Raw genomic sequence first — 12,986 nt, forward strand, 5'->3', positions numbered from 1 at the left:
TTTGTCTTTGTAATTCTAACAGTATGTTCATTGTTTCACCACTGATTACAGAGTTACATGAACTTTTGATCTAACACCAGTATTGTTCTTCCATGCTGTTATTACACATAGCTCTAAACTGAAATCTGGAGTATTAATACCTTAAAGAGCTAAACAGATTACAGACATTACAAATGTAATGACGAACATCATCTTAACATCAGAATAATGAGATGGTTCTAGAAAATTAATAGGTTCCTGCAGACTATTTTTTTTTATTGTTTGATAATCAGATATCACAATTCTGCTTTTCAGTCAGTGAAATAATATTTTTCAAGAAATATGGGGGCTGGGTTGTCAAAATTCAGTACCAAGACAATTACTCTTAATTGTTTACTTAATTATTTAATTACTCAAAAACTCTTACTATTTATAGAGGAATCATCTGTGCTACTAGTAAGAATCCAAGCAGGCTGCATGCCTGTGTTCACAAACCTCATGGTTCAATCTTATGTCTTAATTTCTTCCATTGATTTCCAGGCCTGGATTTTGCCAAATAAGTTTTGTTTTGTTTTGTTTTCTGAGAAAAATAAAATTTCAAAGACAGCTTTTTTATATATTTATTTTTAGTGCAAATGTCCCATATCTTTATTGTGCAAGGAAATTACCTTCTACCTATACTTTGGGAAAGACAACATCCTTTAATGTAATGTTCTGCCTACACTGAAATCTCCATACTGAAAATTAAAGAACTGTTCCAGATCTTTTTGGACATTCTTTTTGCACAGATTGCATATTCTCACTCCAAAAATCTGAGGAAACAAGTCCTATTATCTGCAAATCTAAAGCCCATCCTGCATGATTAACCTTTTGAGGAAGATTTACTCTGAGATAAGAAAGAATCCTTATCATAATTTTCTCTGGTATTTTGAAATCTGTGGTCTATTCATCATCAGGGAAGGTTTGAAGAAATGAAGTTTTTCTTTGTGCTACTTATGTTGCTATGGGAACCAGATCATTTTTCACTCATTAATCATGAGCACAACTGCCAGAATCCCAATCTGTACCTGTGAGTTAAAGTGCTACACTTTAACTGTCTCATATGTTCTTTAAATCTCCTCCAGATACCTTTTCTCTCACTCACAATACCTTACACATCTTACTCTGTGTGATAGAACTTGTGGAACATTTACATGTCTTTCTGTCTGCCTCTGCCTATACAGCTGTATGTTTGTTCCCTTGTAGCCCAGGCCAAACAAAATAGTTAAGTTCTGGATGAACTTTGAGAGTTGCTGAGGCTTTACATTGTTAAAATGAAGAGTCACACTTGGGCCTAAATGCCTGTTTTATAGGCTTTTATTCTCAGAGCTGCTGTTTCTTGTGCTTTCTTGCTGTTTATATTGTTGCAAGGTATCTCATAAGGAGAAAAGTGTGATTGCTATTCTGAACATCCTTATCTGCACCACTGAACACTTGCACTGAAAAACACTTTATTCTGTGTTAGCCTTTGAAAACAGTCCTGATGCAAAGGTTGCAAGAACCACTTTGTGCTGCTCTCTGCAGAAAACTGGGAGGGTCAGAAGGCAATGGAATACAAGGAGTTTTGTTACACAGAGATGAGGTAATCTCCAAGAAACCTTAAGAAGTATTCATATCATAACAAGTTATACTTTCACAAGTCCGGTGAGGTGAGTGGAAGTGAATCAGCAAATAGTTGAGCAGGAATTGGATCAGGAATATGTGGCTACATGGGAGGACAAAGTCTGAAAGGAAAACAAATTGGGTCAAAACCTGACTTTTGCAGTCTCTCTTGAGAGGAAGAACTATCCTTCAGTTGATCGCTATGAATTTATCAATGATACACTTGAGCTCTCTGTCTTCAAATATTTAGCTTTGTAATAAACTAGGTGCTCATATTTAACATTATTGGTTAGTGGTGTGGTGGTTTCTGCTTCTGAAATATACATATACAAGTCAGTAGATATCGCATATCAAGGAAGTTCATAATTTTTCATCTTCATAAGTACTCATATATTGTGTCTATATATTATGCAGGTGCAAAAGGGCAAACACAATTTGTATTATTAGAAAGAGAGATGAAAGTGGTTGAAAGAACACTCTGTTCCATGTGTTGCATTTTAGAATACACCATTCCATGTGTTGTATTTTAGGCACAGCACATAACAGCCAGCATTGTTATGTTCTTGTATTGTACTGACTCTGGAATTCTTTTAAAATAATTACATTAAATGGCTCAAACTCTACAGTTTTACCTTAGCATTTTTCTCTTGTCCTAAGTGGGATTATAGCTGACTGCTTTTTAAAAAAGATAAGGTTGACTCTGAAGAAATTTCCTGATTCTCATTACAGTTTTAAGGCTTTGGAGAAGCTATGGACAAGATTCCGAGGTGATCTTAATATGGGAGTGAGAGAACTTGTGCTGAAGGGTGGAGTGTAACTCCTGTAACAGCACACAGAAAACTCTCCTATCTAATGGCGTTGCGTCAGCAAAACTTTCCTTTTCAAATGATGACTCTGTTGAGGAAACTGGATTTTATTTTATAGTCTTTATGGTGCTTTCTGGTGTCCACCAGAACACAAGTCATTTACATTTAGTCATGGCTTGATGGTCAGGGGTGGTGAAGACCTGAATTTCCTGTGGATCTCTCTGAATGAGAGGGAGCAATAGGTCCAGATCCAGGTTCTGGACTACAGGTCCAGAAAGTAGGCTCAGTGTCCCAAACTAGGCTACCAGACCTGAGGTAGCAAAGCCACAAACATAATCTTGACAGTGTGGACTTGAAATTTATTCAGAACACTTTCTGAGGCACTTTGTCCAATTCTGTGTTTGTGCTTACTTGTCCCCTATAGGCTTGACTTGTTGTTAGCTCTCACTTCTGATTTCAATGCCTGTGCAAGACTCTGCCTTTCAGATTTCATGGGATGTGATGTATTTGAACATGCCAGTTGGGCTAGATGGCAGCAGTCACAGTCAGAAGTGTTCAGGAGTGGGCAGAAGAAGGTAGGGAGGTGAACCCCGCAGTGCACCCTACAGGTACCTCAAGGGAGGCTGTAGCGAGGTGGGGGTTGGTCTGTTCTCCCACGTGCCTGGTGACAGGACGAGGGGGAATGGGCTAAAGTTGCGCCACGGGAGTTTTAGGTTAGATGTTAGGAAGAACTTCTTTACTGAAAGGGTTGTGAGGCATTGGAACAGGCTGCCCAGGGAAGTGGTGGAGTCACCATCCCTGGAGGTCTTCAAAAGACGTTTAGATGTAGAGCTTAGGGATATGGTTTAGTGGGGACTGTTAGCGTTAGGTCAGAGGTTGGACTCGATGATCTTGAGGTCTCTTCCAACCTAGAAATTCTGTGATTCTGTGTGATTCTGTGCATAGCTATTTCTTTGGCACAATGTACAAAGCCATAGGTCCTCTGGGGGTTAGTGACATCTAAGGTAATTTTCTCGTAACATATTCCAGAACTTGACTGTCTGCAGGCAGAATGGTATCTGTCAGTTTTAAAGATTCCTTAGACTAAGCATAAACTGAAGAAGATATTTTTTTCTCTTACAGTATGTATCAAAAAATCTCAAAGCACTTCAGAAAGAGCAGGTGCCTGACAATTTATTTATTTATTTATTTATTTATTTATTTATTTATTTATTTATTTATTTTTGTGAGAGAATGGTCTTGAGATGTTTGCAGATACATAAGTATGCATGAAATGAATTTGTATTTGTATATGAATAACTACTTTTTGGTCTGTGAACTGTATAATTTTGATTCCAATTGCTGTGATTATTACATTTAGCTTCCTTTCTCTCCTTCTCTCTCCTTTTTAATAAAGCATTCCCCAGAGCTTCCTGCTGCACTTCTGAAAGAAACGTTCATTGCACTGGAATGTTTTTCTACTCCTGCTCTACAGTTTTTACTGAGATTAAATTCCTCAGTGCTGCTGAATGGAAGATAAGACAAAGAGAGACTTTAAAATTGTGCAATATTCTCTTAATTTTAAGAAGACATTGTGCAGAAAGGCCATAACGACGTGAAAAGAAATATATCACATTCCATATTTCCTCAACTTGAAATTTTACTAATTTTAATTATTTTTATGGCAGTGTAATTTCTTTACAGCTTTCAAAATAATCCACTTCTGTTTTCTAAGAAACAGGCAGTTCAGCTGTTTCTTTTTACAGAAATCTCTAAATATGTCAATTTTCTGATAAGACATGAGAAAGCTATTACTGTCCTCATCTTATCTATGAATTGGTATTGATATACCAGAAATCTCAATGACTATTAAGAGCAGGAATGAACAAATGGCATCTCTACCTGATTCATTTTAATCTTGAATTTTATAGGTCATGCTTTATTTCAGGAACACATGGTAATTTGCAAAATCTGTTTGGAATCTTTTATACCACTGCTGTTTCTGTTCTAAGTAGAGCTAACATTAAACCAACCTATTTAAACTCTCAATAATATATGCATCGTAACTGTCAAGGAGTTTTCTTAACAACATGCCCCTTACCAGGCTCTGGCATCCTAATACTTCTGACTTCACTAAGCACTGGAAGTTTACTCAGTCTTTGTTTTACTTTTATCCATTCTGTTGATCTTTGAAGCTTTTGAAAAACAGTTTTTAAAATTAGAATTCTGAGTGCAATAACCTGGGAGTAACTATGTAGTGGATATTATGACTGATTAATATTATGACTAATATTTAGGAGACGATTTACAGGACGATGTTCTGAGGATAGAGGTAAGTATTTTAAATGAGTATAACTTCTTTCTCTGTACTCCAGTGAAAGGTCTTGAAGTTTCCTGATGCAGTCTTATTAAGTTCACAATCAAATAAAGTCTGTCCCTGAGTTACTAGCAATGCCTATTTTTAAGAGAGTTTGCTATTCATAGGGTGTTCTGCACTAGCTCAAACCCAAGATTAGCAGTAAATTGTTGCAGGAAAGATAAAATGGATTTTAAGCCACAAGAGTCATGAAGGCACCAAAAATATTAACATAGCCTAGGAAAGTACCATCTGATAACAACAATGAAAATTGGTATTGGAATATATTCTTTCCCTTTTCTTTTTCTTTTCTTTTTTTCTTTTTTTTTTTTTTTTCTTTTTTTTTTTTTTTCTTTCCACAACCAAGCACCCAGCTGATAGGAAGCTGGATACCACGGATACCACACCATACAAAAAGGACAACAGTGTAGTTGTAATCTTGGTCCTCGATCTTGATCCTGCCACCTATTCATTCACCAATATAGGAAGCTACAGGTATAGTAGAAAGCTAGAAAAGTAGGTATAGACAAAAGTATTAGGCTAGATTGCACTTTTACAAAATGGCTGGTCACTAGAGTTGTTGGTTTTATAGTATGGCGTATTACAGCAGAAGTCTGGTAGAAAGAAAAAGTAGTATGTGCTGCAAAGTTAATTAATTAAATTAACACAAAACCTTATTCTTATTTATGCTGGTGATAGAATTTATAGTTGGTGTTAAAAAATAAATACACTGAGAAAAGTGCAACTTATCTGGTGAGAGAATATAGCAGTGGTTAATTGCTCACAGGCCAACAGCAAGAGAGGAAGGAGAAATAATTACTCCCTAACTGAAGAATAAGGAGAAAGGTTTGTAATAGGGCTACTTACCCAATTGGCAGTTCTGGCATCCTTCTGAACAAGGTATGCAATCTTCAGAGTCAGGATCTTCCACTTCACCTGTTTTGAAAGTCACTTAATTATGGTTAATCCTAGATAATAGAAAGCCAACATTTGAAGGCTCATAGAATTATGCTTTATGCAAATCCCAAAAGGAGAAAGATACAGACCAATTTCTTTTCTCGTTTGTTCTTGTGTAACCCCATTCAATTAGAGGAGAATATTCCTATTTTGCATTAACACAACATTAGAAGAGAATTAGAGCTGGAGTTAAAGGAGCTCAGGTTCAGGTGTGATTGTGTATTTCAGAACAGGAACCAAAATGTTTAACCACTTTTCTGTAATGGATTAAATAGAGTTTTTGTTCTAATACATAGAATATAATCACTGAAGGATGCTTACCTTTTCTGCAGCTATGTTTCTGACATACATTTTGGGTAAGGTAATATCCTCTGTAACATTTTTTGCAGTGTCTGGAGTCCAGGCAAACCTCACAGTGTCCAGAGCACGGGACACAGGTGTTCTTTGAATGGTAGTGACCTGGAGGACAGCTCTCTTTGCACTCCCCTTGGTACAGAAAACGTTCCATCCCTCGTCTATCTGTGTGGCCGACAAACAGGGAAAAGAAAGCAGCAGAGGGCATTTTAACAGAAGAAGCAGCATTATTAATCCTCCAGTGCTTCATCTGATGTGAATTAACATTGAATGCAGACTACAAGATTTGCTCAGTTTTACACTGAATGTACAGAAGTTTCAGGATCTCTGATCTTCCAAACACCTGAAGATCTGTGACATAAAAATGTTATGCTAGTGAACCATCACTATCTATATCCATCAATCTAATCAAATAAGGACCACAAGATTTCCATTATCGGGTTCCAAATATTCCCTTACAGTGACCATAGAAGTACTTGTAGTGTGTTGTACAAATAGATGTAAAATCACCATTATGAAAACAAATCTGCCCACATCACCTTTCAGAGGGATCAGTGTATTTCCATAATACATTAAAGTCTAATCTGCACCCTAGTCACAGCTAAGCTCTGGAAATGTTTAGATTTGAATCTGAATAGTAAATGTCCTTCTGTTTGCTATCAGAGCAGTAGCATTCTATAGTGTATGGGAGCTGACTTCTCAATGAAACCTGTGGAAACTCCTATAACTCCATGTGCCATGTGCTGTGATGTGGGTAATTCTCTAATGAGCTACCCTACAGTTTAAATTGCATACAGTATAGTGCTAAGTGTATTTTATTACTTATCTATAGAGCCCCCTAAGCATTTGTGTATCATAATTTACTTCTGACGCTGCAGGGAAAGCAGCTATGTTAGGGAATGATTGTTGCACCACAAAAGAAAAAACAATTCGGACTTTATTCCTTTCCTTTTCATGTCTGAATCTTGAGTGATCTTTGTTAGCTTTCTCAGTGTGACTCTCATCGGTGTTTCCACTGCTTGATATAGAAATACAGAAATTTATATTGCTGTCCACCACAGGGAGAAACTTGAGCAAGAATTATACAAACTGCTTCCTCATATTGGGCCTAAAGCACAATTTGGAAACTTCATCTACTCAGCCACAGTTCCCAAAGTGAGAACATCAGTCTCATCAATATGACTAAATTAATGTGAGCTATGCCAGTGTTTTCTTGTAATCTGGACACTTATTACTAAACAAAGACTGGGCCGGTAAAGAATTGGACTGAACTGGAAGAAGCAGAAAAAAGGAAGAAGGCTATGAATTCATTGCAAATCATTAGAAAAAGCTCGCAAATATTCATTTTTCTTAGATGAATTGAGAGTTAAATTCTAAATACTCATTTCCAAGATAATTTGACACCACTTACAGTCACTTGCATGTAATTGTTCTTGAGTTCTTTATGTATCAGGCATTAGAGAGGTGAGAGGGAATCAATTTTATGCTTCAGACACTGATGGCGCTTCACAAGAACAGGGGTTGCTTCTTGGAACAACTACATAGTTAACGGCATAGTCTCAACATAAACTCCATAAAAAAGTGTCAAAAAGACACTGTTCAGACCTTATTTGTCCATCTGTAGGGGCATGGTGGTGGAAGCCACCACGCTTGCTTCCTAGTCTTCCCCAAGGAGATGTTTTGGAGAGCACCCTGGATTCCCTGCAACAAGTTTGTTCCATCTCAGTGAAACACTGTGTAGAGGCTGGTGGAGGTAGGCATGATACTTTCTTTTCTAGAGGCTTTTGTGTAGATTTTCTGACTTTATTTTACTTGTTTCTGTTTCTGTTTCTATTATCATAGCTCCTATTCAAAATACACAAAGGGTGAAGCATAAAGATGCAATGACTATGCAGAGCCATGTTTTGTTACACTTTAAAAAAAACCAAAAACAGTTGAGCTCCAAAACCCTTCAAGGTTAAAACGCAGTTATAAGGCAGGTAAGTAGCAAAAGCACTGCTTGTTTTGCTGGCTCTAACAGGTCCTGAAAGCAGAGAAGAAAGGAAACTTGGATGCCAATCAAGGGGGAAAAGCCGCAAGGAGAAATCTTTCTCACCTGTTCCACAAGCGGTGCATTTGTTAGGTTCACTTCCACTGCAGTCCAGGCAGGTATGATGGCACAAATGACATTGCCTTTTGAATTCAAACTTTCCTCTGGGGCATTGTATAACACAGCGACCATCATCAAAGAATCTTTTGAGGCACAGGGAGGCATAATTAGAAATTCACCAATAACTTGTTCTTTAAATTTAGAATGTACTGATAAGAAAAACAAGATATACTTCCTTCACTCTATTGACAAGAGTCTTTGCACTCCTCTCCTTCATTTCCCTGATCTTATTGATAGTATTTGCTGATTAGAATGTCAGCCACATGTAGAACCTGGACTTCAGAGATGAGTTGGATTATTTTCCCAGAAAAATCACCCTTTGGTCTTACATCTAAATTTCTTTCTACTACTTTCTCTGAAGTGGTCACCTAATGTCATTTAGAGGGAAAGTAAGACTAGGTCTTTCTCTGTGAAGCAATGGTCTATCTGTTAGTTCAAATGCTAGCTGTGAAAAATACTGTGGCTTCAGTGCAACGCCTAAGTATATGCAGTCAAACACCTCTTTGAATCTCCGCCCTTAGGACTTGTCTTTTTAGACTTGCATATGTGTAAATACTTAGGCATTTTGCTACTAAATGTAGTCCTGCTGCATAACAAAAAATCTGCTACAGAACCCTTATATGTAATGAAAACTTCTGGTCCATTTTCACCACTATTTAGTGTCTAATGCTTTTATTCTTTCTGGATGAAAAGGAGAAAAGCATCAATACAGATATGACTATTAAAAGAGTGTAAAACAAGTTGGCTAGAGTTGGAATGTGTTTTCAATACTTAGAATTAGAGAGAAGAGACTGTAATCTCCTACTCTCAACAGTTTTTGTCCTTGACCAGTTTGGTTTTTGAGGATTTAGGACTCATTTTCTAGACACATTGAGCACAATTCAGGATCTTAGTACAGATTTCAAGACCATCAGGTTTTCTGTACAACTAGGATTTAGGCTTTCCACAACATGAAGATAGTGCATGCTTCCTTGGAGCCAGGCAGTGGTATTGACAATGTCTGCAATATGTCTTCATAAATTTGAGTTGCTATGGTCATTGTTAGATTTATTCTGAAAGAGGGAGAGAAAAACATCTGCAAAGTTTAAAAACAATTTTGTCAAACAGTCTTTGAAACCGTTTTGAATTTACCATGACTGGAAATGTCTAGGCTTATGAAGTGTGGATATGGAAGAATATGCCATAATGCAAACAGCCTTCCTGAAGAGCATGCAGCACATCAGTGTCTAAGCAAGCTTAAGAATTAGTTAAAAAGACTTGTGATGCTGAAGTCAGGCTGCTGCAGGGAAACAGGGAGAAGCTCGTAAAGGTAGATTCAGCAAAGATGTCTCTTTGCTCTGGAGTCTGACAGACCATTCACAGAATGCTATCTGTATTGCTGAAGACCAGTATTCATCTCTTCATGTGGACCACAGCTCAAACTGTTTTGTTTCTGTGCAAATGGGACACCATGTCAGAAACACTGGATTTAGTGTTACTGTATTCCATCACATGTGCTAGCTATAATGATAGTTATCCTCACTAAACAAACAAACAAACAAAAAATAAAAAATTGCACCTTTTATAGTGGTAATGTACTTTTTTTTTTTTTTTTTCCTTCATTTTTGTTATGCTGTTTCTAATGATAGACACCAGCAGGAGAGATCTTTTCACTAAACTTTTCAGCTGAAACAGTAAACAAAGGGAGGAGAATTTTGATGAAAAACACTGTTTAGCTGGACAAAAACTATACTACTACTACTATATAATTTTTATAAAACAAGTAGCTGCATTTTGAATTTTCAAACAACCAACTGATCTAGCAGTGATTTTATTATGAATTACTGTGACATCCCCTGCTGAATTTTCAGAAAGAATAGGGATTGATCACTGTTTTCATTTTCAGGGGATTTTCAGTAATTACCCCCCACCCCAAATCTCTTCATCCTTTTCAAAAAGGACAGGTGTTCCCCTGTAGGAAAGCAGGATTGCTGAATTTTAGTCTCTGTTATCTAATGGCCACTCATTAATGCCTTCAACAGATACCATCTAAAGCTCTAAAGAGCTATAAGATTTAGGATCCAGTTCAATTGGTCTATTTCAAGCACATAACAAATAGTGCCCATTGGAATGACTTATTATTTAGCTTTTGGTTGAGGTTTTCCATTATTATTATTTCTTTAATTGTGACTGTCCAATATTACTTTTTTTCTAACAACTTTTCATAGTGTTCAAAAAGAAAACAGAGAGCTCTTGGAAACCTTAGATAAAAAACCTGAAAACTGATGGAGCATTTGTACTGAGGAGACAGCAGCACCCTTCCAAAAGATCACAGAGACTTCATTGCTGGAAACTTCTAGTGGCTTTGCCTAATGGCATTGTAACTAGTTTGTTCTGTACCTTTGTTTTACATCTCAAAACGCATTGCTAGGAAACACATACAACCTAAGTTAATGCAATTGTGAATTGGAAAAATCCAGTTCTCTGTCCAAAATTCTGCCCAAAACCTGTGCTAATGCCACGTCCAACTTTATATGCATTACATCCATACTGTTTCCTCAGCTATGAATTTGTCTGGGCTCCACTGATCCTTGTGCATCCAATGGTCTTAGCACAGACTTTTGCTCTGTAAATTGTAGCATTGCTTGAGGTTTGTTTTTCTGTGCCTTACAGGACCAGATTCTGATTTCATACTACTTAAATACCAGTTGACTGAAATGTAAGGGAACCAGAGTTATTGGTGTGAGGACAGAGCTATTGACAGGACATGAGTTTAGAAACAACAGGCTCCTGGATTAGGTGCTAGAGCACCTAAACTTCAGCTTTTGTTCTGCAGTGATCTCCTGTGGAGAAGCTTTGCTCTCTGCTCACTCCTTGTGAGAGGTTAGAAAAATAAACTGCACTTAGGAGCATATGTTCAGGTGTTATAAGCAGTCCCACGCTTTGTTGATTGCTAGCTTCAGTGTCCATATTCACTCCTATGTCAAATTCCATTGGTGTGTAAAATTGCAGATTGCCTTGCTGTTTGAGTTTATCACCCTTGTGACTCCAACAGTTATGTTTTTGAATGGATGACAGTGAAGGAAATATTATTTCACATTAAAATATTTGTTTCTGTAGTTGTGGGAATCATTTTTTTAAATGCTGAATGTCTGTGTAACAAAGTTTTGTTCACATACTTGTCCTCTCAGTTTCTCACACTGGTTTTGTTGTTTGCCATAATCTTCAATTTGTTTGTAATAATCATCACTTGTCTCTTCATTTGACTCTGAAAGATAGTGCTAAAGTGATGTCTTTGTGTTGTATGATGCTAGAAGACACATACCTTGTGCTTGGGCAGCTGATGCAGTTGTTGGGCTCAGGTCCAGTGCACTTGTCACAGAATGTGTCACACAACTGACATTCTTGAGAGTCATCAAGATATTCATCTGGTAGAAAAAAAAAAGATTACTTATTTCAGCTCAACATCTTACACTAAACAAACAAACAAACATACAAAAACAAAGTACTAATCCATGTTGGTAAACTCAATGAGTAAAAGGAATTAGACCTGTTTTGAATTATTGAAATGAGCACATTTCCACAAAGTGTCAAGAAAACAAATACTTGCTCCTTTAGTATACCAGGATATTCAGACTTAGTAGTTTGTAGTCCTAATTTATTTAGGACTGCTTGTTTTTATTTTTAATTTTATTTTCCATATGAACCTGACAGGTGGTGATGTTTGGGTTGAGGCTATTACTTTTGCATCAATAATAATTTTATGTAGGAGCATTTGTTACCTAGTTTCCCTTGCTGCAGGTGCAATGTGCTCCTGATTATAAGCTTTAATATAAAGGGTATACTCTCATGGATGTGACTTGTGTTATGTGTGGAGAAGGACTTGAGTGAGCCTCCATAGGTCAGAGACATGTTAGTGCTCCCCACATCTCTAGCTGTAGCACCTTTGTCTCCCTCTCATGCTGCTACTGCAATAACCCACTTCTAAAAGACTGGGGTTCTTCTTTAAACTGAGTAAAAATTTGGTGACCAAGTGTCCTCTTGTACTTGAGGAAGAATTATTGAGTGATTGTCTAAAATCTGAGATGTAGATATAAACACTTCATAATCATGAATACCATAAAAATACTACGGAGCTGAAGTGCAAAGTCTGCTGTTTATTTAATGATTATTCTTTGAAACACTGTTACAAAATGGTAAGCTAAACTTTTCCTACTTCTAACTACTACTACTACTACTGAGATATTCATTTATTAATTAGCATGAATACTAGATCTGCGTGCAACACAGTGTGAGAACACTAAATGGGTTTATCAAGAAGTTTTGTGGTTTATGTCAGTTTGTTATGGGAAAATTTATTCTAATTGCATCTATACAGTTGATAGAACTGGCTGTTCCTTCATTCTTACATAATGGAAGAAGTTTGACAGAAAGTCCTGTGTAATACATAAACCTTGCAATTTCTCATATCTAGAAACTCTTTTCACGTGTGTTGGTGCTGGGAAATTCAGTTTTGGCACACACATTGAATTTTAGAAGTCAAAACACAAATATGTAGTGACTTGGTTTTGGCTCACAGTTGCAATGATGTTTTTGCATTGAAGAGCAAGAGCATTGTCTGAGAAAGTGCTGCTGGATTAAACAATGTAGGAATGAAACATTCTCTAAAAAATCCCTATTATGCTCTCTGTCCCTTGTCTTTTCTATATCCATGTTTCTTTTAACAGAATTTGTAATATTTGAAGTACCTGGTAGGAAATATAAGCTATATTATATATAGCATATA

The 12,986-nt window shown here is 36.8% G+C and overlaps 1 protein-coding gene across 1 annotated transcript in view; it reads right to left on the reverse strand.

Moving 5' to 3' along the window:
* Positions 1–12,986, reverse strand: part of PCSK5 (proprotein convertase subtilisin/kexin type 5) — a 252,991-nt gene that overhangs the window by 32,097 nt on the left and 207,908 nt on the right. The window contains exons 21-24 of the mRNA XM_032205587.1: positions 11,526–11,628; positions 8,168–8,304; positions 6,040–6,237; positions 5,629–5,697 (exon numbers count right to left, since the gene is read on the reverse strand). Coding sequence (XP_032061478.1) covers positions 5,629–5,697; positions 6,040–6,237; positions 8,168–8,304; positions 11,526–11,628 — 507 coding nt within the window. The remainder of the gene's footprint in view (positions 1–5,628; positions 5,698–6,039; positions 6,238–8,167; positions 8,305–11,525; positions 11,629–12,986) is intronic.

The sequence above is a fragment of the Aythya fuligula genome, chromosome Z, assembly GCF_009819795.1.
Source record: "Aythya fuligula isolate bAytFul2 chromosome Z, bAytFul2.pri, whole genome shotgun sequence".
In the NCBI taxonomy this organism is placed as follows: domain Eukaryota; kingdom Metazoa; phylum Chordata; class Aves; order Anseriformes; family Anatidae; genus Aythya; species Aythya fuligula.